Genomic DNA, 27,136 nt, shown 5'->3' with positions numbered 1-27,136 from the left:
TTTGGAGGCATGAGAGCATCACCTGGACCTGCAGTTTCCACCGTCTGGCCCCTGGATAGAACGTGAGCTCTGGGGGAGGTGGGGGTGGGGGTGGGACAGAGACCACTGGAGCCCAGAGAAATGCAGCACGCCCCCACTAGGCCCCAGGCCAAGTGGCCTGCATAGAAATCATTCCCAGGTGATTCTGAGGGGTAGCCCTAATTTATCCTGTACCTTAAACTTAGGTACGGAGAAATGGAGACTCAGAGACATTAAGTAGCTTGTTTTCAAAGCTGGCTCAGGAGACAGCATTGCCCAGGAGCCAAGAATGTGGATGTCCCCGAAGAACATGTGTGGTCCGATACACCTGGGTGGCAGGTCTCTTGGGTCCTCGGTGGGTGGGAGACATGGCTTCACCGGCAGCCTGTGCCCCCACCTTGTGAAAAGGTCAGGTCTTGAGGTGCAAAGATACTGGCATTGGGTATATTTCTAAAAGAATTGGTTTGGAGCTAATTTGTCCTCTAGGTTCCATACGAGTCATGAGCAGGAAGCACTTTCCCTTTCGGGAAGATGCCTTGTCTATTTGAAGGTGGTTTTGGTCATTGGGAAACAGGGGCAGCCAGAGCTGCTACTCCGGGCGGTAATCAGAAGGGTAGAGGTCGAATACGTACGATTTAATCTCCTGACAGATCTTGGCCAGGAATGGGAGGGAACAAATGTCAGAACTGCTTCTGGAATACTTCTGGAGGGAAAAAAAATAATGAAAAGATTTATTTAGCTCAAGGAATGGCTCCCCGATTTCTAGAGGCCCTTCCTTTCCTGCTGGCTCCAGAGTTGAGATTTCTGAATTTCTCTTTCTCCAGAACCTAGGCCATTCTAACAAACTAAATTTATCTTTTGTTCCTGGCCCCACACTACATACTGGTTGCACATCTGAGCCTGTGTTCAGGCTCATTCCTCCTCTGGAGGGCAGCCCCTTCCTCTCCACCCAGCCCGCATTCCCACCTTCCCCTGTCTGCCTTTGCCTGCCCTTCCCCAAGGGCCTGGCCCACTTTGGGCTGATCTACTTAGACAACCAAATTTCTCTTCCTCACTATACTCCAGTGTTTTGGAAAAGGACTTGAAAATGAAGGACATATCAGGTAAAATCATTCCCTCCTCTTAGACGAATGGGAAGAACCAGCGAGGATGGGCCCCTCCCCTGGTGGGGGCAAAAGACAGTATAGGCGAAGCTCCTTGAGCTTTGAGAATGGAGGGACTGTAGTTTCCTAAGCCTCTCTAGCTCTGTGATACATGAAAAACCTGGCCTTTTACTAAGTAGTGCCTCTAGAAAGATCGTGGTTTCCATACTGCTTCATTGCTTTCCTCAGAGGAAAGAAAAAGGCAACAGAGTAGACTAAGTTAGTTAGGAATCACCATTTATCAATGAAGGGAGAGACACCGCCGATTCCTGCCAGCAGACGCCTAGGACCTGTGTTAACAGAGACCCTGGGTTAACCTCAGGGTCTCCAGGCCCGTTGGCAGCTGCAGACCCTGAGGCCCGATCCCGGGGCTTCTAACTTCAGCATTACTGCCATTTGGGGCTAAATAAGTCTTACTCGTGGGCTGTCTTGTGCATTGTAGGCTGGTAGCAGCATATCTGGTGTCTAGCCCCTAGATGCCAGCAACCCAAAAAAGTCTCCAGACTTTGCCAAATGTCCCTGGGAGAGGACCGAATTGCTGCTGGTTGGGACCATTGAAGTAAGGCCGGAGGGGGATGGTGGTGAAAAGGCGGGGTAATTAGAAGGTGGAGTCCAGAGACCTGGTAACTGGTTGAGATGGGGCTGTAGACACACTGTAAAATGAACAACACCAGCATGAAATATGCCCCCACCTTGCTGGCAGTTAGGATATGTAGACACATTCTGAGACCCAGCGGTCAAAGCCAAGTGGCACTGGATTGTCCGAGCCACTTCTGTACTTTAGTCTGAAGGCCTTGGCCTGATAAACACAGGACAATGAGCAGGGGTCGAATAAAGCGAACTGCAGTGAAGGGGGTGGATGGAAGGTCAAGGGGGAGAGGGACCGCTCTCTATAGACAGCCAACCTGAAGTGGAATTTCTGTGTGGTGAGGTGCTTTTCAACTCTTGTGTGTTACTTTACTTGGATTTAATTGGTCTGGGGTTGCATTTGAGCAGCGGCAATGTTTAAGCAGGGGCGTCTAACTTTTTGGCGTCTCTGGGCCACACTGGAAGAAGAGGAGTTATCTTGGGCCACACATGAAATACAATGTGACACGTCATCACAAAAAAGTTCACAATGTTTTAAGTACATTTACGATTTTGTGCTAGGATGCATTCATAGCCCTCCTGGGCTGCATGTGGCCTATGGGCTGTTGGTTGGGTGCCCCTGGTAAAGGCTTCCCGGAGGATTCTGTTGAGTAGGTGGGTTTCAGGTCAGGGCCACCCTGCGTGGCACCCCTGGTTGCTCACTGCATGGTTCTGGTACCTCCAGAGCCTGCGATATGAGAGGTGCCGCCTGAAATTTAGTGCCAAGGAGGTCTGGGAGATGGCTGCCGACGTAGTGGGAAGGGTAGGCACTCAGGAGTAGCTAAACATGGATTTGAAAGATGGGTTTCTCACTCATGTGTTAGGTGGAATGAGCCAGTTACTTAACCTATCTGAGTCTCAGTTCTCTCGTCTGTACCACGGGGTTGACAGTGAGGCATGCTATCTGCTTTGTAGGAGTTTTTGTGAGCACTGAGTAAAGGGATTCCATGACTTAGGTTCTCTAAACCCTTAGAGGCCAGTGTTCTGCCAAGTCCCAGGGAAGTAGCCCTGAGGAGGCTCTCGGGGCCTCTGGCAGGTACAGACCTTCCCGGGAGTGTGGGATTCCCTGCAGGCAGGCGTACAGACAGTGCGGAGCTTTTCCCCAGTCTGGGTTCTCACGGTCCGCCTGCTGTGCCGACCCGACAGGCAACCTACTGTGTGCTTCTCTCCACATGCTGTCTAAGTCTGAGGCTCTCAGCGGCCCCAGGGAATTCAGTGCCGCCGATATCCTCTGAGCCGTTTTCCCGAAATGCTTATTCGCATTTTCTGATTTTTTTTTTTTTCCTTGACAGCCTTAGTCTGTCAAGGAAAAAAATTGGAGGGGTTTTTGCTTTTGAGAAGTGTATTATTGTTGAATCGTTCAGTAGATTTTCTTTTTTTCTTTTTTTTTTTTTTTTGCTTCATGCAGGAAATCATTGGAATCCTACCCCATGAATTATGCTTGCAATTCTGGTGACAGAAATAGAAAACTGTAAAATCCTAATTAGCCTTTGAGTTAATGCCGAGGCAGCTTGTGCCAAGTGAAGAAAACAATGCCCTGAGAACAAGTGTTTAGATGCCTGGAGGGAAGAAGAAAGGACGGACTGTGCTGCATTCTTCAGTTCTGTTTGGAGCTCTGAAGTGACGGTCAAGGGCTTCAAGGGGTGTTTCAATGTCTTGTTCGATGACTTGAGCAGAGGAGCTAGACTAGCTCCAGTTGGACTCTAATTATTCACTGAATTAAATAGCGATCAGCAACGCAGACATGGTGATGGACTAACAGATCGTGTAGAAGCGCCTGCATCTCGTCATGAAACACGCTTGTGCCGTGAACGTCAAAACCCAAACGTCTCCTCCGCACCACCCCCCCACCCCACGAGCAGTGTTTCCTGATAAGAGATTGCACTGGACACACTTATACTACATAATTATTTACCTGAAATGCAAATGTAATAGGGCGTCCTCTATATGAATCTGCTAGACCCAGCAAGCTGAGCATGAAGGGATATTCCTTCCCTGTATTTTCAGGTTGCCAAGCCAATCCAACCTTCACGGCAGTGCATGAGGTGAGTGATGGGCCGGCCAGCAGGGAGAAGCCAAGGACAGGGGCCCTGCCCTCTCCCTGCCTCTGTGAGGACCACAGCCTCACTCAGGGCTCTAGCATAAAGGGACACACCCTTTTTAAAGGTCTACTCTCTTGCTTCCTTTTCAATTGGGGCTGATTTGTAACCAGGGCCTAAGTCAAATACTTGACTCCATGATAACTGATTTGAACTGACCATTCTCTCTGTTGAATCAAAGTATTATTACAAAGAGGACAAAGTAGGGAGAGGAATAACTATGTGACGATTGCACTAGTATCTAGAGAGTGCTTGATAAGTCCCAGGCATGACACCATGTACTTCACACACATCAGCCCTATTAGTCCTCACGTCCATGCTTGGGGACAGGGACACTGTTACCATCCCCATCGAACTGATGGAAAAACTGAGACTCAGTCTAAGGTCACATATTTAGAAAGCGGAGGAATGGGAGGATACACAGCCTCCTCCAAAACAGTCTACTGGAGAGAGCGCAGGTTTCTGTGGGGGTCAGAGGACATTTGGGAAGGTCAGGGTACAGTTTTGGTTGTCATGCCTGGGGAGGGCTGGACAGTGATGCTGTCATCTAGTGGGTGGAGGACAGGGATGCTGCTGAACATCCCACCACGCACAGGACAGTGCACACAACAAAGGACTCTCCAGCCCGGAAGGAACGTCAGTGGTGCTGAGGTTGGGAAATATCGCTACAAAGAGAAGAGAGGGGGAGGGGAAGGAGCTCACATCCCTACTGCCAGCCCAAGGCCCCTGCAGGACCCAGAGCAGCCCGGGCTTTTGTGGAGTGAGGACCAGGGCCAGGGCCAGGTGGCCATGCCTGGGAGACGGTTGGCATTGTACCCATGGCAGGCTTACCAGAGTTGGAGACTTCTTGACCATCTGTCTTGCCTTCTCTAGGGCAAATTTCCAGGTTTCCTATAAAAGAAAAATCAGACAACATTACTGTGTGTGTCTTGCCTTTTCTTTCTGTGTCTTTTTCAAGGTCAGGATTTTTCAAGGCTGTGAGTTTGGGACTAAGAAATTATTCCATAACTTTGTGATAAGACAATTCTCAGGGAGGCAATTTCATGTTAATAACGATCTTTAGGAAGGGGCTCTCTCCATGCCAGCTGTCATGCTAAGTACTTTGCAAACATTACCTTGTTTATTCTTCACGACAGCTCAGAAAGATCTGACCTTTCCTGCATGAGGAAGAGCAGGCGCAGAAAAGCTAGGAAACTGGCTGCTGCCAGTCTCAGAGTTGGCGTCCAGCAGACACTCAGTCTGAATCCCCACCTCCCTGTGAGTGAGGCTTCGCTGACTCCCAAGGACCAGCTTGTCCTTGTGTCTGAAAGACCCAGGGTGGGAGGTGGCCCGGGCCAACTTGGGCCACAGTCCTGGGCAAGTCCCACCCCCTCCCTCTTTCCCCTCCCCTTCTCCTGGTTCGACAGCCCCTTCTTTAGGCCATTTCTAGAGCACCTGAACACATCTGAGTTTACACGGCTGCAAGTTCAAAGCTAGCTAATTAATCCCCGTAACTATTGTTATGGAATTCCACATTTGTATATTTGTAGGAGGGTTGGGAGAAAACCGGGTGGGAGTAAGGAAGGGAGAGTATTTGCCCCCATCACTGCCTCCCAGCGCTTTCTGCTCCCCCTCCCACCCCATATCCTGGTCCTGCCTCATCCCACCTTGGTCTGCCCCTTGGATGGCACTAACGGGAACGTGGGGGGTGGGTTCCAATCCCAGCTCTGCTCTTCACTAGCTGCGCGTCCTTCATCAGGTTCTACTCTGCTCCTTAGCAGGCTAAAATGGCCTGCTTTTGTCCTGTGTAAGGTGGGGGTCACAGCGGTCCACCTCCTAAGGGGTCGTGAGGGTTACAGATTGTTGTTTGTGTGAAGCCCCTAGCCCCGGGCCTGCCCCGATCACCCCCTGCTCAATCATGGGTATGTTTTTTTAAAAATCTTCTTCAATTACAGTTGACATTCAGTATTATTTTGTTTTGGTTTCGGGTGCACAGGTATGATTATGGTTGACTGGGTATGATTATGGTTGGACAATCATACGCCTTACAAAGTATCCCCCGACATTTCCGGTGCCCACCTGGCACTGTGCGCCGTTATTGCAATATTGCTGACGACATTCCCTGTGCTGTACTTTGTACCCCGTGAGTACTTTGTAACTGCTAATCTGTGCTTCTCAGTGATTGGAAGACTTTACCCCAGTCAGCAGGGCAGCTGGCATTCTGGGAGAGCGTCACAGTTCTGACTCCAGGTAACTGAGAACTTTGTTGCTGCCTTGAAGCAGGGACCTTGGAGCTGGTTGCCCAGCAGGACAGGCCTCTTGGGAGGAGCTGGCCCTTGCTGCTGATGGGTGTTCGGGACCCAAGTCCCTACTTGACTCCCATGTGGCTCTTCACCTGAGAGAGGCCTCCCCCCACCCTGGAGCCTGCTTGTCTGCAGGCTCAGCCACGCTGCAGGAACACGAGCGGAGGAGGGATGGCTCAGGACGGGCCAGGGTTGGGGCACACTTTCCAGGAGGGGCTTTAGGAAGGAGGGCAGCAGAGCCAGCTGCTGCCTGCCCTCTGAGCACGTAGCGGCTGCCTCTGAAACCCTCTCCCTGCTGTCTGCTCCAATGCACACACCTGCGGCTCAGGCTCAAAGGACGGCACCCTGCGGCTCTCGGTCAGCAACTTGGAAAAAGAAGCCGCTTTGCAGGTGGGCCTGGCTGCCAGGATCCCTACAGTGTGTGTGTCTTAAAGCACCACGGCACTGCTGTGTGTCAGGTGGTGAACAGTTGTGGTCCTGTGGGCTCCAGGGTCGCCATCACAGCCCAGGCCACCCAGCCTCTCCCGAGGACTCCCCAGACATCTTTGTGATCAGTCACCAAGGTCATGGTACAGACTGTGGGCACCTGCAGACCGCACTCGAAGACCACGCCCTCCGTGCCTTCTGATTGGCTGGCAGCAGGACCAGACCAGTTCCTGATAGTCCTCGCCTCTCAGAAAGTCGTCTTAAACAGAAAGACTGCTTAGGGAACAGCCCCATTGAAAGACTGTACTGGATGCAGTTCTGGCTTTTTCTGGAAATTCCGACATGCCCCGGAAATTCTCCTGTTGTGTAAAACAAATGTCTCTGGCAGGATCACGATGACGTTAGATCCAGGGGCACACTGCTGTTTAGGAGCTCTTTCTGGCCGCCCTTGTCAGCCTAAAGGTCGTTCTCATTCTGCACGGTATTGAAACTGGGCGGTGGGGCCCCGCTTCTCCGCCCGGGGGTAGCCCTGTGCATTCGACAGCTGGGATCAAGATTTATGGGGTCTCACACCGTCCCTGCTATGTAGTAGGTGCTCAGTAAATACGAAAATAAAAAGTGAGAGAAAACACGTACGCTATTACATCAAACAAGGGCAACAGGCTACCCGATCTCACAGACCCAGAAGAAATCCTGCACAGACATATGCTACGAGAATTGTGGGTGATAATTTTCCTTTTGGGTCTTTTCTGTGTTTTCTAAATTTTCAAGAATAGGTGCACATTCAGCAATCAATGCTTTCAAACAAAACAAAAGGCCAAAAGACAAACGTAACACATGTTGCCCTGTTTTTACCGAAGTAGAAAATGATGTGTTTCCAGCGCAGGGATATGGTAAGGATGCTGGCGATTTGGGGGTGCACACACACCCGCTCCCCCCAGAGTTTCCACCGGGCAAAGAGACACACCAGAAGCCCGAACAGCAAACAGAAGCGGGGTGAAGCAGAGAGGGGCTGTGGCAACCTCTCCCTAGGAGAGGGCACTTGGCTCCCCTGGAGGGAACTGATTTGATTTTAATTCATCTCAGTTCTCTGGGGGGGGGGGATCCATGATTCATGAGGGAAAGAGACAAGCAAAATAAGTAAAGTGCCAAGGGCCGCACCTAACGTCCTTCGTGTGGGGTCTGACCGTTGCTTCTGTGGCCCTGGTGGAAATGCTGAGGCAGGTTCATCTGGACCTGGCTTGACCAGAGAGCCACCTTCTCCCCTGTTCAAGCATGCTGATGCCAACAGAAGGAAGATCTAGACAAAAGGCTGATCTTTATTCCCCAGAAGAAAAAAGAAGTAAGGACTCAAAGACATTTGGGAAAGCTCATTAGTTCACTTGTCTTAATGGCAGGAAAGGGGGCAAACGGCCAGCAAGTGGAAATGAAGATAATTATCATTCCTTGGTGACCTTCTGCTGTTGGTGACACAGGGTCTAAGCCATCATTTCTAAAGTATGAAGACCGCTTTTTCATCTTCTTTAAAGTGAAACCTTTAGACTCGCAGGGGTGTCCAACCTTTTGGCATCTCTGTGCCACACTGGAAGAAGAAGAGTTGTCTTGGGCCACACATTAAATGCATTGTGACACATAATCACCAATAAATCTCATCATGTTTTAAGCAAATTTATGATTTTGTGTTGGGCCACATTCACAGCCATCCTGGGCTGCACGTGGCCTGCGGCTGCCGGTAGGACACCCCTGCTAGGGGGCGCACCTGTAATCAATGGTTGAGGAGAAAGTTTGGGATTGAGAAAGACTGTGAGCTGGGTAGAAACCCTTCTGTCTGGAAGGTGAACAATGTTAATGACACCAGAAGATTCCCCCTCAGCTGTGAGGGGCTTGGTGCTGGGAATGCTTGTTTCACCCCGCAATTTGTGATGGTCACATTTTCTTGGCCTCTCGTTCCTTTCTCCCTTTGGTTGTAGGGCTTCCTTCTCCCAGCTTCAAATCCCCTTCAGCGTCTGTTTAACACTCGTGGATGGGTTGCCTGGGAAGCGATCATGGAGGCTCATAGAGATATGAGCTCTCAGCCTGCGGGTTTGTAGTTCAAAGAGCCATGGATATGTATGTCAGATTTCTCTATTTAAGAACTTGGGAAATTCCAAGGACAACATGGCACCGGGCCCTGGCAGTCTGAAAAAGGAAAGGCTGACCCTTTGCTTGACTGCCAGAGGACATGGACGCATCTATCCATGGTGGCCCATGGAATACAGGGTCCGGCAGAAGTAGCGTCTGCCTGAGAGTGGCGGGTAGGGCCATCATATGGGTGGCATAATTTATCATTTTAATTTGAACATGCCACCGAAAATATCATATGATGTGCTTGAGGGTGATAATATTATGTTATAGAAGTACATGTTTATGATTTTGTAATACAAGATTTTGTAATAAAAGGGGGCGTTATTTGTGCCAGACCCTGTATGATACTTTTGTCTAGAATGATTTCAGAGCCAGCCCAAACCAGAGCCAGGGCAGAGGCTTGGATGGCTGCTCTCACTCTCCAGTGTGGTGACGGCGCCGGGCCCTGGGCTCCGACACAGACAGCTGATGGAAGGACTGGCCAAGCATGCATTGCCATGGGTTTCACAGACAAAAGGGGTGCCCTGCTGGGGTCTGCCCTCTGCCAACCATTAGCCCGATGGGACTCCATGCAACAGGAAGAAAGTTGTCAAATCTAGCACTTTGCATGTGGGTAAAATTTCCGTCCTCAGTGGAAGCTTTTTAAATGTGTTGACCACTAGACCATGGTCTCCATGTCCTTTCCTAATTTAAAGTGAATCTGGACTCCAGAGTGTTTGCGGTTGGAATCCCAGCTTTGCCATTTACTAGTTACGAGATATTGGACATGTTACTTAAGCCTTCTGAGCCTCAGTTTCCTCATCTGCAAATGGGGATGATGACACTTTTTGGGTGTGCAAAGATTGAACAAGATAGTACTTAGAATAGTGCTTTGCATGCAGTGTGCACAATGCTAGTTTTAACGACAATCAGTGCTTCTATTCTGGGTGACAGGTCACCAATAGACAGGTGGAAAAAATTAAAATAGTTAAAACGGTCTACATAAATGTATGCTATTTTTCAATGATCCTAAAAACCACCTCAAGAGAAAAGTATCATTTCTCCCACTTTACAGATGAGAAAACTGAGGCTCAGAGGTTACGTAACTTAACCAGGGCCACTCTGCAGACAGAGCAGATGGTCCTCAAATCTCTCGATTCCAGCACCTTTCCCACCACTGCCACGCTGTTTTCCAGCAATGAGGTAAGCCTGACATTGTAACACAGCAACAAAATGTGACTTAGAAAATCACACCGAGGCTCAGCAGCAGGGCAAGAGTCACTCACATGACGTGTGGAAGGATTAATGCAAAGGATCACGTGGTCAAAGGAGAGAAGCACTGTGTGTGCCAAGAACCTGTGCCCTGTGCGGAAATCCATGTAACCCAGGCACAAGTGTAGTTGCCAGCACACGGTTGGTAATGGAAGGAGAAAGAAATATTCACCCAGTCAGTCATTTCTCTGTGCAATCATTCACTGTATCCGTGCATTCCTCCAATACTCATTGAGCATCTGCCTTGTACCATGCATTCTATACTAGGGATATAATTGTGAATGAAACACGGCCCCTCTCATCAAGGGCTTTACAACCTGGGAGAGAATATTTACAGAACACTGTAATGAGAATACAGTATGGAAAGTGTTACGTGGTAATTACTCTTATCCCTATTTTATAGATGAGGTACACGGAGGCTCAGAGTAGATAAATAACTTACCCAAAGGGACCGAGCCAGTAAGTGGCACAGTCCAGATTTGGTTCAGCCCTGCTTGGCACAAAAGCCCATGCTTTTAACCTTGCTCTGGGAGGTGCAACCAGGGGCACTAGGAAGGGAAACTGCGGTTGTTTTGAGTTAAAAAAGTGTGGGAAACCTGTGAACTAGCCAGAGGAGAGAGCAGCCACACACATTAGTGTATTTAAGATTCTGAGCCACTTTGGGGTAGGAACGCTATTTAGAAAGGCGTTTCCCAAACGTTCCAGTGCTGCAGCCCAAGCACACTGGACTGGACAGAGTAGGGCAGGCCAGCATGTAAAGACCGCAGAGTGCAGGGTCTGCTCCAGAACTGAGGATAATTTCCCTTGACGTCTAGGAGGGTCGGTGAATTGGATAGGGTGCATGCACTCACTGGGCCTTCTCAAGCTCTGTGACGTTCGAGAATTGCATTTTGCTACACTTGGGAGCGGAGGAAGTAAAGAAAAATTGTATTTTTAGCCATGCATTTCTGTAGTGAACAATTTTTAGGGACTGCCTTCTCGGCTAACCTTCATAGCAGCAGTGGATCTGAGAAGGTTCCTTTTTTTACTTCACACGTGCGACAGGGGTGCCAGGTTCCCACAAAGACAAAAGCTCCTGGGAAGTGAAATGATGATGTCAGATGTGAGTATTTTATTGCAAAGGCGAGGCACGTGTTCAGGGGCCTGGGCGTGGGGCAAGATCACTGAAAAACACTGGATCTTTTCCAGAAGTTTTTGAAGGATAAGATGTTCCTCACTCCTAAATTTAATGGTGTAGGTTGATTTACTAATGGAGCAGGGTTTGAAAGAAAGGAGCAAGGTAAGTAAGTGCATTCATAACACCAGCCTAGAAGAGCCAGGAGAAAGGGACCAGAGAGGGCTTTGAGCGATTTCTATTAGGTAGCAACACAAAGCCTGTCTGCTTGTATGCCTTTATGAAGTAGTGCCATGGCTGGCCTTCGGGTGGAATTGGCTGGTGTGTTACTGTGTCTGGTTCCGCTGCCTGCTGCCGTGGCTCTTTTCCAAAATGCAGGGTAAGATAAGCTCTACCGACGCCCAATCTGATTCTCATGTCCTGACACTTCTCAGTTCTGACAGGCATTGATGACTTTAAGATACATGGAAAAAGTGAAGTCAGTTCGTGCCGCTTGCTTCCTCCAGGGACAAAAGATAAAAGTAAAAGGGAGAAGCTACTAGTTTTAAATGTATTGGTTTTTTTTTTTTTACCACCAAATGTCTCTTCATACTTATTTTCCCATTAGCTACATTTTCTTCCTTTGCCCAGGCCAGTGGTTTTCAACCTTTTGCATCTCATGGCACACATAAACGAATTATTACAATTCTGCAGCACACCAAAAATATATTTTTTGACGATCTGGCAAAAAATTAGGTATAATTTTGATTGATTTACAAAATGACAATATTTAACTACCCTTTTTGTTGCAAAGTGACTTAAAATAATCAGGTGCCTATGCTTGTACATAAGGATTTCCGGTACCACAAATGAACCAATCAGATACAACATTATTTTCTACGTGACCAATAAGATGCAACGCTAATATATGACCTATATATTTATGGTTCCAGACAGGGCACTCACCCGGGCAGCTATTGTTGTGTTGGCCGTTGTCGTTTTTTAATTTGACTGTCTAAGGGAAAAGAGGTCAGTGCCCCTGACTAAACAGTCAGGTATTTCATGCTTTAAAGATTCTTGTGGTGCACCTGTGTGGGGCAGCACACCAGTTGAAGATCTCTGTCCTGGGCGAATTCTGCATTGCACAGCTATTAGTATCATCAACGCAATGCGTCACACTATCCCTGCCCTTTTTTCTCCCATGCAACACCTTTAAAAATGCCTTGTTTTAAACAGCATTAGTCCCACCCCCCTCCTTTTCCTGGCATCACTATTCATTGATTTTACCACGGTTGTCACCACCATCATCACTACAGAGCGCTTCACCATCTTTAAGAAATCCTTCTGTTTTAAGTTCTGTTTCAGGCATTTTATTTGCATTATACTTTATACCAACTTAGAGAGGAAGGAGTAACTGTTCTTAATCCCGCTTTACAGGTGAGAGATCCAAGACGCAGTGCTGTTCAAGGAATGTGTCCGAGGTGTCACAATTGCTTTATTTCATTTTGACTTTCTTTCCTAGGGCCTGGGCAAATGCACGTTCTCCAGGGCTGGACTCCGTGGGTTATTCTCTTTATAGGATGTGGTCCTACTCTTTTGGATCGCAAGCCAGTGCTCAGTCCACTGAGCCACACCAGCCAGGGCGGTCCTACTCTTTAAAGCCCATCATTCCTGGCAAACGATTAGGTTAGGCAGATGGTGGGGGTGGTTCAGCAGTTGGGCAGACTTAGGTCATTTGTTTGGTGACATTGTATTTTAATTTTTAAAATTATTCTACTTGCATTCAGGTTTCTAGGTCAGTCTTGCCCAAAGTTACACACTTAATCAATTTGTATTAGTTTTATACTGTTGCTGTGACAAATGAGCACAAATGTAGTGCCTTAAAACAATGTGGATTTATTCTTTTACACTTCTGTAGTTCAGAAGTCTAAAATGAGCCTAAAATGAGGTGGGAACAGGGTCCCTTTTGCCATGAAAGAGAACGTTTGCAGACGCTAGGGATTTGCATGTGTACCTCATTGGGGGGCCATTGTCCTGTGCTCCACACTGTTCTTGCAACAGACTTTTATTGAGCAATTACTAAGTGCAGCGAACTGTGCTGGGCTCCGGGGAAATCTAATAGACCAGCGTGTGTTCGAGGAATAAAACAACCAGATTAATGTTGTCGGGGAGTTCACACCTTAACAGAAGGGGCAAATATGAAATAATTTTACAAATTAAAATTTAATATTCATTGTAATTTACAATTACAATTTAAAATTACAATTTTGTGCACTCATTCAATTGCAATTGTAATAAGTTCTGAAAGGGCACAGTGAAATGAAAAGAGAGGAACCCTGGAGGTCCTGGCTTAATTTGGGGCTTCTGGGTAAACTTCATAGAGGAAAACTTCTGGGCTGAGTGCCGATGTGGGTGATGAATGAAATGAAGAGGAGGGCCGAGAGTGGGGGCTGGGAGACCAGCATGAAAACTTTAAAATTCAGAGTATGTTTTAGCAAAATAGAGACAGACTCATAGATGGAGAGTGGGATGACAGCTGGGGGTGGGGAGGTGAGGGGGTGGAGGGATTGAGCAAAAAGGAAAGAGGACTCATGGACATGGGCCACAGTTTGGGGATTGCTGGGGTATGAGGGGACTGAGTGGTAGTGGAAAAAAATAGCATAAAAAAATCTTTTAGAACTGTTTGAATTCACTATCGTCCTTAGCTTTTCTCAAGCTAAGGGGAGAAAGAATTTCCTCAATTTTCTCTATCACTTTTTAACTCCTTAAAAGCAGGCAAGAAAATGTTCAAATCCCAAATACCATTTAAATAACTTCTTTGGAATAATTTAATTTCTTCTACTTATCAAAACTGAAGTATAACTTAACATTCACGTTGGTATTCCTATCCTTTTAAGAGTTTTGAGATCTCTTTGTGTTTAATGACCCCCAAATAAGTTTTGAAACAAGTCTAAGTAGATAAATTCTCCAAGGTTCCAAACACAGGCTTAAGCCAAAATATGGTTTGGCTTCTGTGTTTTCTCAGCTTTATTAGAGTTTTCTCAGCTCTATTATAGTTTCAAGCCTTCAAGTCTTCAGGGACCAATGTAATTTGGTGGTCTCTGATATGTAAGCCTTTCTGTTTCTATGATAATTTCTAGTCTAATGACCTCCAAAGAGTTTTGTGGAGGCACAACGTATAACAGGCAGATGGAATCTCCAAATGTGTGTCACAATCCCCCCCAGACACGGGGGTGCTGACGCAAAGGGCTGGCCCGGTCAGGTTCGGAGCCCTGGGTTGGGTTCAGGTTGACTCACCAGGTAGGAGCCTGGATTGAGACCTGAAACCCCTGATGCCAGGTCGTTTATTTCTCAGTTGAACAACAAGAATTTGTCATGGGTCACCTTCTCATAAAAACTGCACACTTACTCCTTCCCAAACCCAGCACAGTAGCTTCCTGGTCATCTGGATTCCAGAGAAGCATGAATTCCCTGCACACGCATGCACTCCTGCCCACTCAGCGTGGATGGGCCTCTGGCTCCTGCAGGAATCAGGTTCACTGTGGGAGAAACCGCTCCAAAGTCTGGATGGCTTTCCCGAAGGGGCGGGTCTCCCTCACAGCGGTTTACTTAGGTTGGAGGCCCCAGGGAAATAAGGGGAATCTAGCTCCACTAGAGCTCACATTCTGCATATAATTTTGTTTCAATGGGGGCCAAGGTGGGTGGGAAGTAGGTGTTGCGTATTATGCCTTTGGGATGCCTGCAGATGCAGCCAGTCTCTGCAGCTCAGGGTGGTCGGAAAGAGGGTCCGCTCAAAGCTGCAGGGTCTGCCTGGTGGTCTGGAAGTGAGGGGACCCGGGAGGGAGCCACATAAAGTTGAGGGGGCTCACACACCATGATGCTGTCGTCTCAAAAGAGAAGTTTATAGAGCGACAGTGTGCACACAAGGGAGCGACAGGGCACACGTTCAGTTCAATGTTGCCAGGCTGTGGTGTCCCATCATGCTTATTATGCACATGCACCCCCCCCCCACATCAGTAGCAGGCAATGCCTTGTGTTGTGTGCAAGTAAGACGAGGAATGGTCTAAATAAGCCCCCAAATGGTAACACGAAACCCTTTGGGTGGTGTTTACAATGCAGCCTACAGTTTGTCTTGTCCATTTCCCTCCCGTCCTCTCTCCCTCTTCCTTCTCCTTTCCCTCCTCCTGGTGTCAGCTGAACACGGTAGATTGTTTCTCACTTTGCTTAACTAGGGACGGAGTTTGTCTTTTTGAGCTCATGGTAGATGAGGGTATGGAAACACAGTTAAAGGATGGGCAGGAAGTGGGCCTGGGGTTTTGACTGATTTGTGGATAATGAATAGGTGGGTCACTGTGGTCCCACCTCTCATGCCAGTCCCTGGGGCCTGACCCCTGTAGCTCGCACTGCCAGGTCTGTCCTGCCGCCTCTCAGTGCCAAGGGCCCCGTTTGCCCCTCCACCTGTGGCATGCATGTCACAGGGCCCACGGCTTGCTTCCCACCACGCATGCAGGGCAGGACACAAAAGGCACGGAGTCCTGCTTGTGAGGAATTGGCTGGTCTGGCCCCAGTGGTTTGATTCAGAGGAACAATTGTCTGGGAGTATCAGTGAGGTGCGGGGGAGAATGGTAAGAACTTGGGCTTAACGGCAGACGGAGGTGGAGCTGAGTCCTCCTGTTCCCACTCACTGGCTGGGCAACCTGGGCAAACCCTGTGACTTCTCCTCGTCTTGATGTCCTCATCCTTACAATAAACACACCCCAGGCACTGCATGCAGCCCATCCATGCCTGGGATATGATCTGTACACCAGGTGTGTGCCTGGCAAGTGGAGGCACCAAAGGTGGGACAGATGCAGAACTGCTGCCCCACAGGTTTGCATCCTGGTTAGAAAGTCTGTGTAGACTGATGTCGCTATGCCGGTGCCTCACTCTCCTCACCTGTAGGATGAAGATGACAACACCTCCTTCACGGGACCCAGTGATGACTATGTAAAGCATTGAGAACAGGACAGGCATGTTGCAGACTCAAAAAGTTACCTTATGAGGATGGCTGAGAGGAGGGTTGACATTTTGTAACAAAAACTAGGCATTATTGTACAGAGAAGGGAACAGTGACAGGAGCTGGAAGGAGCCTGGTGTTGAAGGGCCTTCTGGGTGGAAAGAATGCCCGAGAACAAAGGTGGGGAGGTGGGAAGGTTGAGGTGGGCTCGGGTGGGAGTCCATCTCTCCTTTTGGTGGCAGTGTGGGGCCCCTGAGGATACTAGTGGAAGTCCAGGAAGGCTTTTTGAGAAGCCCAAAGTGCTAAGTGCAAATGTTTGCTTCACTATGTAGGCAATGTGGGGATCACAGCGGGGGAAATAATCTGATTAGAAGAAGCATTCACTGGGAAGATTAGGGTGGCCATGAAGTAAGGAACGTCTGACTTTCCACCAGTGATGCAAATGAGAAGCCCGTGGTACTTCATTTATCTATCCAACTATAAGATGCTTCTTTGCTATGTGGGAGGCCCGCCCCAGCTGTCGGGTGTACAGTGGTGCACAGGACAGGGAGGTCCTCTGGGAGGTCAGAGCCCGGTGGGCAGAATGGACAGACGGGCACTCCCACTCCGCCACTTAAAACAAGGCCAGTTCACTGAAGGGGGCTGCAGGCGCTTTGACAAGAGGGATGAGAGGTAGGGGTCAGGGATGGCTTCCCTGCAGAAGCTACGCGTGAGGCGAGACCTGCAGGGTGAGGAGTCCGCCCAGCTGAAGGACAAGGGAGACATTGCATGTGGGTGGGGTGACAGGGTCGTCTTTGCCTTGTAGAAAGGCGTTTCTGGCATCAGTGGGGAAAATGTGCCTGGACGAGGGCAACAGCAGATTGGGTTGGACTAACTGGGGAGCTATAGCAGGAGTTACATCAAAAAATGGTTTGACTTTGGGTGGTGGGCATACAATGTGATACACAGGCCGTGTATCATGGAAATGAAACCTACCATGTTTTTCGGACTATAAGACGCACCCCCCCAATTTGGGAGGAAAATGGCGGTGCGTCTTATAGTCTGAATGTTGCTTACCTGGCTTGCTGAGGGGGAAGAGTGGCAGTGGAGTAGAATTTTTTTCCCCTATTTTCCTCCTCTAAAACCTAGGTGCGTCTTATGGTCCAGTGTGTCTTATAGTCCGAAAAATACAGTATGTAACCTTATTAACCAGTGGCACCCCAACACATTGGAAAAAAAGGGTAAATTTAAATATATAGTTCGAACCTCCAAAAAACAAGAGAGGAGATGATTTTGTGAATACTTCCTGCCACGACACCGTTGCACACAAACCACAGTGAGTCTCACAGAAAAGGGAAGCCAGACACAAAGGAGAAGGTCCGTGTAATTCCATTTACGTGAAGTTCCAGAATGGAACTGTGCACACAGATGCTCATCGGGGCGGTAGCTTACAGGATAGTGACTACATGGAGGTGGGGTTTGACTGGGGGGGTCAGGAAGGAGGCTTTTGGCAGGGTGGAAATTATTTTCAGGGTGGAAATTATTTTACCCACCTTTAGCGGGCAGGTAATTCTACCTACTAATTCGCACCTGCTTTGTAGGTGTAATTTGTGTGCCATGAAAAGGATATTTCGAACATGAACTCCATAGAGTATAAAGATACGTTTTTTTAAATGAACGTTTGGGACTATGTGTAGCGGCGGGTGTGACGTTTATATAACACGATGTTCTTAAGGAAATCTCAGAAAGCCGCCCCCTTGCCTTTGTGCAGACGCATTGATTGCCTTTGTCCTTTTCTCGGACAGCAAACGTCACCATACGGTCTTCAATGCTAGCTGAACACGTGGAAAGTATTTTTTTTTTATTGTAATTAACTAACTATTCTGGAAACCAGTGGAGCCCACAGTTTCTCAGGTGGAATCAGGGGAAATGGAACAGCCACCCAGGCCCTTGCATGTCTCTCCTCGGTCAGTCAGCAAAATCCTGTTTGTTGGGTGGGCCCTGAAGTGTTAAACAGACTTCATTTCAATGAGAATACAAAGGGAATTGCAAACAGAACAGAAACCTGTTGTGTTACATGCAGAAAAACTAGACTCTGGGAAAGGAGGCAGAGAATTTTACTTTATTTTGTAATTTCTTTTTTTATAGGAAGCTTTTGAAAATCTGTATTGCGAGGCCTAACTGGGTTTGCTATGCTGCGGTCAGTAGGAGCACGGGAAGAGCATCCTGTCCACATTCGCGCAGCTCCCACTGCCTGCGTTCCAATTAGAAACTGCCCAACAGGGTATGATGCACGCAGGGTATTCTGAGCAGCTCTCTCTGAATAACAATGATATGGATGCTACTTACATGAGCCATCCTTTTATTAACACTTCTTGTAAATGTAGCAGGCATTGTGCTAAACATTTGAAGTGTCTTAGCTCGCCTACTTCCCATAATTAATTTTGAAGGAGGGACTTTAGGTATTTTATTATACTCCGTTCATGGGGGAGAACAATAAAGCTCAGACTAGGAGGACCAGGCTTCCACGTTTCCCCAGGATATGGGGCGTTCGGTGCTTGTACGAAGAGAGCCCTGGCCAAACTGGGGTGAGTCAGTCACTTTATAAATGTTACTTGTTTTGATTTTTAATCAGTAGAAGGATTTAAACCTCTTCTCCCCTTGGCTGGTCAGATTTCCTACCAATTGCCAGCCCAGCACAGCAGTTAAAAAGGGAAGATGTTATTTGGCGGTGCAGGAGGAAGGGATCTAGGTTGAAGCTGGGCATATTATTTCACATGGTGTAATTGAACATGTCATCTTGCCTCTTTCTGTCCCCGAATTGCTGAGTGAGTGAAGCAGAGCGCCCCTTTGCAACATTTCCAAAGGACTGGCATGTCACCATAATCTGACTTGCCGAGTGAAAACCCACTCACCTTGGGAAGCGGGTAGAGGTGACACAAGGCTTGGCCAGGCTCCTGTTGACAAAACTTCAGGGTGTGACACACCACATCAGCATTCATATCAGCATCAAGCCTGGAGGGAAATGGGGCAAACAAAAGCTATTATCTCCGGGGCATCAGAACAATAGAAGCTATTTCAGACAGGTACATCCAAGAGTGGATTCTAACACACTCACTCACTGCACCATAGCCTCTGAGTTCAGGTCTGTGGATGCTGGATTCTAACGATTTCCTGTCACCTTATTCTCACCTACATTTAGAATAAGATCTTGGGAGCAGGGAGGAGGCTCGAACAGCCAGAGGTATGTGTCAGCTTCCCACAGGAGCATGAGATTCTTTTCAGCAGAAACCACAAATAAAACCAGGAAAGGAAAATGGACAGGCGTGTAATTTCGTGGGAATGCTATTTTAAAGTTTACTGGGCCTTATAGCAGAAAATCATTTATGGTATAGCCTTAAGCTCTTAAAATTATTTTCTGAGGCGTAATCCAAATCATCTCTTTCCGTTAAGTAAGTATTTCTTTACCTTATGGAAGAAAATATAATTGAGTTGGCTCTCCCCCTCTGGGAATGGTGTAAGAATTGTGTTCTTCAAATGCTCTGGTTTATGTTTAGGTTTCAAGGGGCTGGGGCACGTCTTCCATACCCATTTGCTAACTGACACCTCTTCTGACCAAGAAGAGTGAGTATAATGTGCTGCTTCAGATGAAAGAACAAGAAGGTGTGGACTTGTAGTAACTTTTCCAAGTGAATTATTCATTCAAACCCAACCCAAACCACACCAACACAACACAAAGAGTAACTGGAAGAACAGTTATAGATTCTAGAAGATACTTTGGGGGCTTTTTTCCAGCTCATACGGTCAGGTAACAGTCCCCCTTCATCCACAGGGGCGGGTGACTGGCAACTGTGTTTATACTTCCTAACTCCCCGCCGGTTGACTGGACCTCATTCGACTACTGGTCAGTCAGATGCTCTGTCATGGAAATGTGCAGCTGGTGTGATTAGGTGTGACTTCATTCTGGGCTCTTTCCAGAATAATGCGGGGAGCGTGTGGTGACTTGAGACTGTGAAGTCATTCCCTGCCACGTGGACTGAGCATTTGGAAAGCCAGCCTGTAGGATGGGTTTAGGGGACAGAACCCAGTGAGTGCCGCAGGGAAGCCTGGGGAGCAGGTGGCCCTGTGTTCCTGGTGGCTTCCCGGTGCTGTTTCTAATCTCTGTCCGAGGCCTGGATAGTGTCCTGCCCCTGAGTTCCACGATAGGCTGTGGGTTCCCTTATAAAGAATCCGCCCCCTTCCCACTATTACAATGACCACGACTACACTCTTGCAGTTACTACCATTTTCTTCTCTCCCTGGCCCTTCTCCTCCTATTCTTCTTCACAAGCAAGGCCATGTTGTTTCTGTTACTTTTGTTTGTTTGTTTGCTGTGACTGACGGCAGTCACAGCCCATACATGGGGCAACCCTTGAGAACTACTGGCTAGTGGGCCCCCTGTGACTCGGGCCCAGCTGTCCGTCACAGCAGCTGCTCCCCCGACTCCACTCCCATCGCTGTGTATGTCCTGGACGTGCAGAATCACGAATGAGATTTAGAAAGGTACGAGAAAACCAACCCGGCAACAAAAAGTCACGGCACCCAGGTTTCACTTTAGTGGGTAAGGTTTAGTGGGTCTTAATGGTTTCTGGAAATCAACATGCCATTTAAAATCTTTGACAGTCTGACCTTTGAACTACCAACCAGAAAGTGCCAGGAGGGACCGTGAGAATTTATATCACGAAAATTTGTGCAGAAAGAACTGCCTCATATTGATGAAAATCTATCTTAGCAAAGGCCACCAGAGAAAGAGGGGCCACCTCGGAGGCCTCCAAATATTCTGATGGTCACTGCCGTGTGAGAACACAGGCTGGGAGCACGGGCTCCCAAATTTCACTCCAGCCGAGCGAGACTAACCATGTGACTGGCAAGGTGGCTTCTCAGCCTTTCATAAGCACCTGAGGTAAGAGGGGGAAAGAGAGCTTGTCCGCAGGGTCATCTGCTTGGCCCTGGGATTCCTTCCTGGCAGGTGGAGAGGACGGAACTTAAGGCAGAAAGAGGCCACATCTTCTAAGCTGTGGGACAGGCTGTGACAGATAAAAGGTTCACTACCAAACTGATGTCTGCCAAGGGTCCCTGAGTCGGGAGACGGTGGCCGTTTTCACACATCTGTCCTCCACTGAAGGGTCCATTTGTTTAACGGATGACTTCTGTCTTTATGGGGTCTAGCATTTAGTGGACTCGGGGGTGATAAAGAAATGAGTTCTGTTTAGCCTTTCTTTCTTATTTGTGTATTTATTCTTCCTTTGTCTATATCCACAGTCAATATCCAGTCTGTGGCAATCCAGGACCACCAGAGCCAGCGTAGCAGATGGTGCCCCAAACCTATTCTCGTCCCTCCCTCCCCAAAGAGAGCACACTGTCAAGTAAGCAAACTTGAATGCAGGAGTGGAAATGGGGCCCTTGGCTCAGGGAGTGAGGCTGGAATTCTCTGAGCTGAGGAGTGAGAGAGGGGACTGGGCACCTGCTGTCCCTTCCAGGATGTGCTAAGACCGGGGCTTCCCTGTCAGAGCGTAAAGGAAGTACTCCTGTGGACAGAATCGAAGATGCGGAGCCTCATAGCCCAGGAAAGACCGTTCGAGAATGTACCAGATGCAATGCTGCCCCTGTGCTCTTGACCAAGCTCGGGACAGAAAGCCTAAGCTATACGCCATTTGTGAAATCCTTACGAAATCTCCAAACTCGTAATTACCATTCGCACCCAGCGTTGTTTTCATTGTCCCAGAGTGGCAAATAGGACCCAAATGGTCATGGTTTAACTTTCTGTACTTCCTTTCACTGCCTTTACAAGGACAGAGGTGTGCAGGAGTGAGGCACGTGGGCGGGACAGAGTCAACACATTTGGCAGAGCTAATTAGCAACTTTAATTAGGATCACAGTAGAATTAAGTCAATGATGATGATCATCACCATAAACCAAAAGAAGGGATCAAGGTCAGGGTTAAGTTAGCAGGCAGTGTAACAGCCTTTTGCACACGAAAGATATCAAATTTAGACCTTTTCATTTTATTTTAATTTTTCAAATCCTCACCAGAGGATATGTTTATTGATTTTAGAGAGAGAGGAAAGGAGAGAGAGAGAAACATTAATCGGTTGCCTCCCATATGCGCCCCAACCAGGGATAGAACCCACAACTTGGGTAGGTTGCCCTGACGGGGATCCAACCCGCAACCGTTTCGTGTATGGGATGATGCTCCAATCAATCAGGCCACCCAGCTGTGGTTAATTTACACCTTCGACATCACTTTCAAAGGAGGCTTTACATACTAGTATAAATAATAGTTGCAGAGATACGCTCACACCAGTGACAGAAGTTTTTCCTCTTGCAACTTTCTACTTTTGCCCCCTTTCTGGACCCCAGCCCCTAGAGTGCACCATGGATTTAAGCATTCCTGTAAACCCTGCAATTGTCATGTGAATGGCATGGTTGATTGCTTTGCATTTTTGCTGTCTAAAACATCGTCAATTACCTTTCAAGTGTATTGTAATTGTTAGAAACCCCGTTTTGCATTTTTCTTCTAACAATGTTAGCAGCTGAGGCCTCTCCTGATCTTTGAGAGCTCCTGGGTTCGGAACACAAATTTTTGTAATTTAGCGGGAAGCATAAACGGATTCTGGGAAGTGCAGTGAACTTCATTATAGGAAGATGACAGAAGACCAGGATTGGGTTTGCCATGGCAACTGTGGCACAGTGGAGGTCCAGCCCAAGTATAGGAGGACCCAGCATGTGGTCCCTGGCTCGGACTGGATGCCCTTTGAAGTAGTCCTCCCTGTATGACCCAGCTTCTTGGGGGGATAAACCTGAATGCCCAGGTGCCCCACTTCCTAACAGCAACCTGTGGCTTGCCTGTGGTTAAGAAATGTAATTGCTGAATAATTAGTCCATGAATCATTGAGAATTGACTGGCGGGAAATAATGAGGAGGAATGATGCTTTTGCGTGAGGAAACACAGTATCGGAAGCCTGAAGTTCAGGTAAAACTAAGTCATGAGGTTGTCACTTCCAGGGCCCACTCCAACCCAGAACTGTATCTGATTTTTTAACAGATTTCATTTATTTATTTTTAGAGAGGGGAAGGGAGGGAGAAAGAGATGTAGAGAAACATCGATCTGTTGCTTCTGGTATGCACCCCAGCCAGGGACCAGGCCAGCAACCCAGGCATGGGCCCTGACTAGGAATCGAACCCGTGACTTCCGTTTTGCGGGATGATACTTGACCCACTGAGCCCCACTGGTCAGGGCAAGAACTGTAACTGATTGATTAAAACAACCTGTCAGAAGAGCACACCGTAAGAGGAGAAATTTTGATCAGCAAATGACTGACGTGGGTCCTGGAATATAGTGGACAGAACCACAGAGGGGATCGTTACATCTGTCTTCTTCAAAGCGGCCCACCCCGGACCCCTGAGAGTTAGTCACCTCAGGGCTTTGGATCATCCCAAAGGAAAACTCTTCCTCCCCTTCCCATCCCCTACGCGGGAGGGACCCTCTGTCGGTGGCTCGCTGGGCCCATTCCTTCTCAACGTCCCGTGTCTGTTTGTAGTCATGCGAGTGGGGGCTGTCCCTTAGGCCGTCCCCATGTGCAGTACCGAGCACAGTGCCCGTCTGTCCTCTCTGCGATCCTTGTGCTTCTCTGGCTCTCATACTCGTGCTTTCCAGCCAGCTACCGAAGATTGGCGGGTTTCCGAATGAACCCAGGCCCTTGCCTTTTACTCCCAGAATGCTTTGTCCCCATCTCTGGCACCCCCTTTTGCATATCTGGGGGCACTGCCCTCTTTGGCCTCTGTGACTGTTTCCACTTACCTCTCTGGGTCCCAGGGGACCCTCTCTGGCCAAACTGACATTTCCCCCACAGAAGCTGGCTCATGCTGGGTATGTAAATAGGTTCATTGAATAGGCTAAAAGGTGTTTTTTTAAAACATGTTTAAGTAATTTTATTTGGAACAGTCTACTCATAGCTCACCTGTAGTGATAACTTTGTGTTTTTAATAATTAATTACATAAATATTTATTGAAGACCTTCTATGCTCAAGTATTGTACCAAGCCCTAGAAATAAAAAGCCCTCTCCTTCCCTCCCTTCCCAAATATTTAGTATTTTGCTAAGCACTTAGAAATTCAAAGAGGAATAAAATGTAGTCCTACCTAGCCCTCAGAAGGCTTTCAATCTGGTCGGCAACTCAGAAAAGTAAACAGAGAATTCAGTTACAAATAGATGTAATAAGTGCGGTGCTGGGGGGTTGCACAAGGAGTGAGTGAGTGAGTGTGTGTGTGTGTGTGTGTGTGTGTGTTGGTGGTGGTAGTGGTGAGGTGTCTACGAGTATTTTAGCCTGGGGAGGGTCAGGAAAGCTTCCAGAGGGAGTGACCCTGGAACCGAGGTGCAAGGAAGCAGGGTTTGTCTGGGGTAGACAGTTTGCATGTGCCAAGCAGAGGGGGCATCCGTGCCAAGATCCTGAGGCAGAACCCCCCTTGGTGTGTGTGGTGGAGGGGTGGGGTGGGGAGAATTACAAGTAGTCTGGACTGGGACGTGCTATGGAGCAGCCAGGGATGCACCTGGAAGTATCCTCAGGGGCTCTTCATCAATGTAGCCTTGTGGGGGGCTAGGGGTCCTACAGAGGGTCGAGGCCTTTCATGGCGGAGAGAGCCATGATTGGTTTTGAATTAAAAGAGACTTGGAATATGATTCAGTGCCCCTGAACTAAAAGAACAAAGATACAAGAAAGAAAGGAAGCAGACTGATAATGGTAGCAGTGCAGGTGTGAGGTACAGAGGGAATTCGGGGGCCTGGGAGGTGGAGAGGGTCAGCAAACCCAAGGGTGAGAGGACCGAAGGGAAGACAGTGACCCGAGCACCCAGCGGGGGGAGAAGGGAGGGGCTGGGCACGTACGGGAGCTCAGGGGACAGGGTCAAAGGCCTGTGTCCAGCCAAGGGGATCCAGTGGTTTGCTGGAGTTGGTGAAATCACTCCTGAAAGGTGCTCGGAGAGACACTGAGCCAGATGGTCACAGAGCGGGTCAGGGGGAGCCTTTGCCCAGAGTGACAAAGGACCGGAGCCCGGCTTGAATTTTCACTGTTGACAAGAGCCGGGAAGCTCCAGTCAAATCCTTGTTCCGAAGTACCTCCCGTGGAGACAGAGCAGGCGCCTCCCCGTTTCACCGTCCCCCCACGTCCCAGGAACAGGAATTAGCCACTGTGCCCACCTACTCACAGTTTTATGATGTCCGGCCCAAATGTGCGAACCACTACGTAGCAGGTGGCTTTTAAGAACATTTTTTCTAAGAAAAACAAAGAGGGGAAATGGAATGTTTTTTATTAGGATGAATTTAACACATGAGTTAATAATGATCATCTTTAGTAGGAACTGAAGCTGAGTGATTCATTGATCATTAATTCAAGTCATTAATTTTACGGTTTCGGGGGAAATGTTATAGTTAATGTGGCCATTCAAATAGCATTTCCATCGTGGGCTTGTGAGAATGCCAGTTTGTTTCCTGCACATGTGAAAGATCACCTGCTTATTTTAAAAATAGAGTTAAATTCTGGGGTTTTCTTTTATTTTCTATAGCAGCGCATATCTGAACGTTGGTGATCTCAGTTGTTGACGCTGAAAAACATAGGACTTGCTTTAAAGTAAATAATCTGAGATACTGCTTTGTTGAAAACATTCCTCCCTGGTGTTCACACAGGGGGGAAACGGACTTCCCTTTGGCTGCTCGGTTTTTGCTGGTGGCGTTTCAGGGATATAAGGAGACTAACGGTCACAGGGGGCCTTGCCCTGGCGTCCACAGCAGAGGACACACATGTGCGCACACACTCCCCTCCCCCGTTTGGAGAGGACTGGAAAGCTCTGTGCATCCACCCGTTTGCACAGTGAAACGTGTTAACTCCCTGCTCCTGCGTCTCCCGTTTGTGGCTTTATTGTGGAACCCTGGTCATTCCACGCAGGACCTTTGCACAGGCAGGGACAGATTGGCTGTCTAGGGAAGGGATGGGAAACCCTCTCTGAGGAGCATTCATTTTGTCACACTGCTCCTCTCGAACAGGGCTGCCCGTGCTGGGAGGTGGGATAGTGAACAAACAGGTTAAATACACAGAACTCTCTCTGGTTCTTCATTTTCACGTGGTGGCAAATAATATCAATGTTACTTTTATATTAAAAGAGATATGGTCATAGAACTTTCTTACAATAAGGCATACGAGTTCAAACACATTGTGCTTTAGAAGTAGGAACTTAAAACTATATCCCCATGTTACTTTTGACCTTACAGAAATTTAAAAAAAAAACTGAGAGAATACTATGAATATCGCCATGACAAAAACTCAATGACTTAGATGAAACGGAAACATTCCTAGAAAGACAAACTGTTGAAACTGACTCAAGAATAAATAGATACTCCGAACAGACATATAACAAGAGATTAAATTAGTTATCAAAAGTTTCCACAAAGAGAAGCTCAGGCCCAGATGGCTTCACTGAATCGTACCAGCTATTTCAATAGAGCATCTGAACACGCATTTCTCCGAAGAAGATAGGCACGTGGCCAATAAGCACGTGAAAAGATGCTCAGCTGTGGAAGAAATGTAACTCAGAAGCACAACGAGATACAACTCGGCACCCACGTTGAGACGCTGTAATAGGAATGACAGCTAATAACACCAGTTGAGGAGGCTGTGGAGACACTGGAGCCCTCTCGCCCCGCTGGGGGGCTGGGGGGATGGGAAACGGGGCAGCCACTGCACTAAACAGCCTGGCAGCTCCCCGAATGGTTCAACACAGAGCTACCGCGTGAGCCAACACCTCCTTCCCTAGGTACTTACCCCAGAGACCCGAAGGCGTACATCGCACAGAACCTTGTCCAGGAACGGTCAGAACAGCAGTATTCACGATAGCCCCGGAGTGGAAACGGGCCGTCCCAAATGTCCACTAACTAATGACCGGGTGAACAAAATGGGCTCAGTTCACATACCCAGCGGAATCGTATTGGGCGTACAGAGCAGTGAAGTCCTGACACGGGATGGCCGCGACCAGCATCCTCCCGAGGGGAGAGGCAGCTATGAAAGACTG

At 48.2% G+C, this 27,136-nt stretch overlaps 1 protein-coding gene across 3 annotated transcripts in view; it reads right to left on the bottom strand.

Moving 5' to 3' along the window:
• The window catches only part of AOAH (acyloxyacyl hydrolase), a 146,211-nt gene that overhangs the window by 77,690 nt on the left and 41,385 nt on the right, over positions 1-27,136 (bottom strand). For all 3 annotated transcript variants that reach the window (XM_024563089.4, XM_071221640.1, XM_045197439.3), the window contains 4 exons: positions 25,280-25,346; positions 18,953-19,052; positions 4,718-4,777; positions 651-721 (listed from right to left, as the gene is read on the bottom strand). In XM_024563089.4, coding sequence (XP_024418857.2) covers positions 651-721; positions 4,718-4,777; positions 18,953-19,052; positions 25,280-25,346 — 298 coding nt within the window. The remainder of the gene's footprint in view (positions 1-650; positions 722-4,717; positions 4,778-18,952; positions 19,053-25,279; positions 25,347-27,136) is intronic.

The sequence above is a fragment of the Desmodus rotundus genome, chromosome 6 (assembly GCF_022682495.2).
Source record: "Desmodus rotundus isolate HL8 chromosome 6, HLdesRot8A.1, whole genome shotgun sequence".
Taxonomy (NCBI): domain Eukaryota; kingdom Metazoa; phylum Chordata; class Mammalia; order Chiroptera; family Phyllostomidae; genus Desmodus; species Desmodus rotundus.
This window is presented reverse-complemented; position numbering and strand designations above follow the sequence as displayed.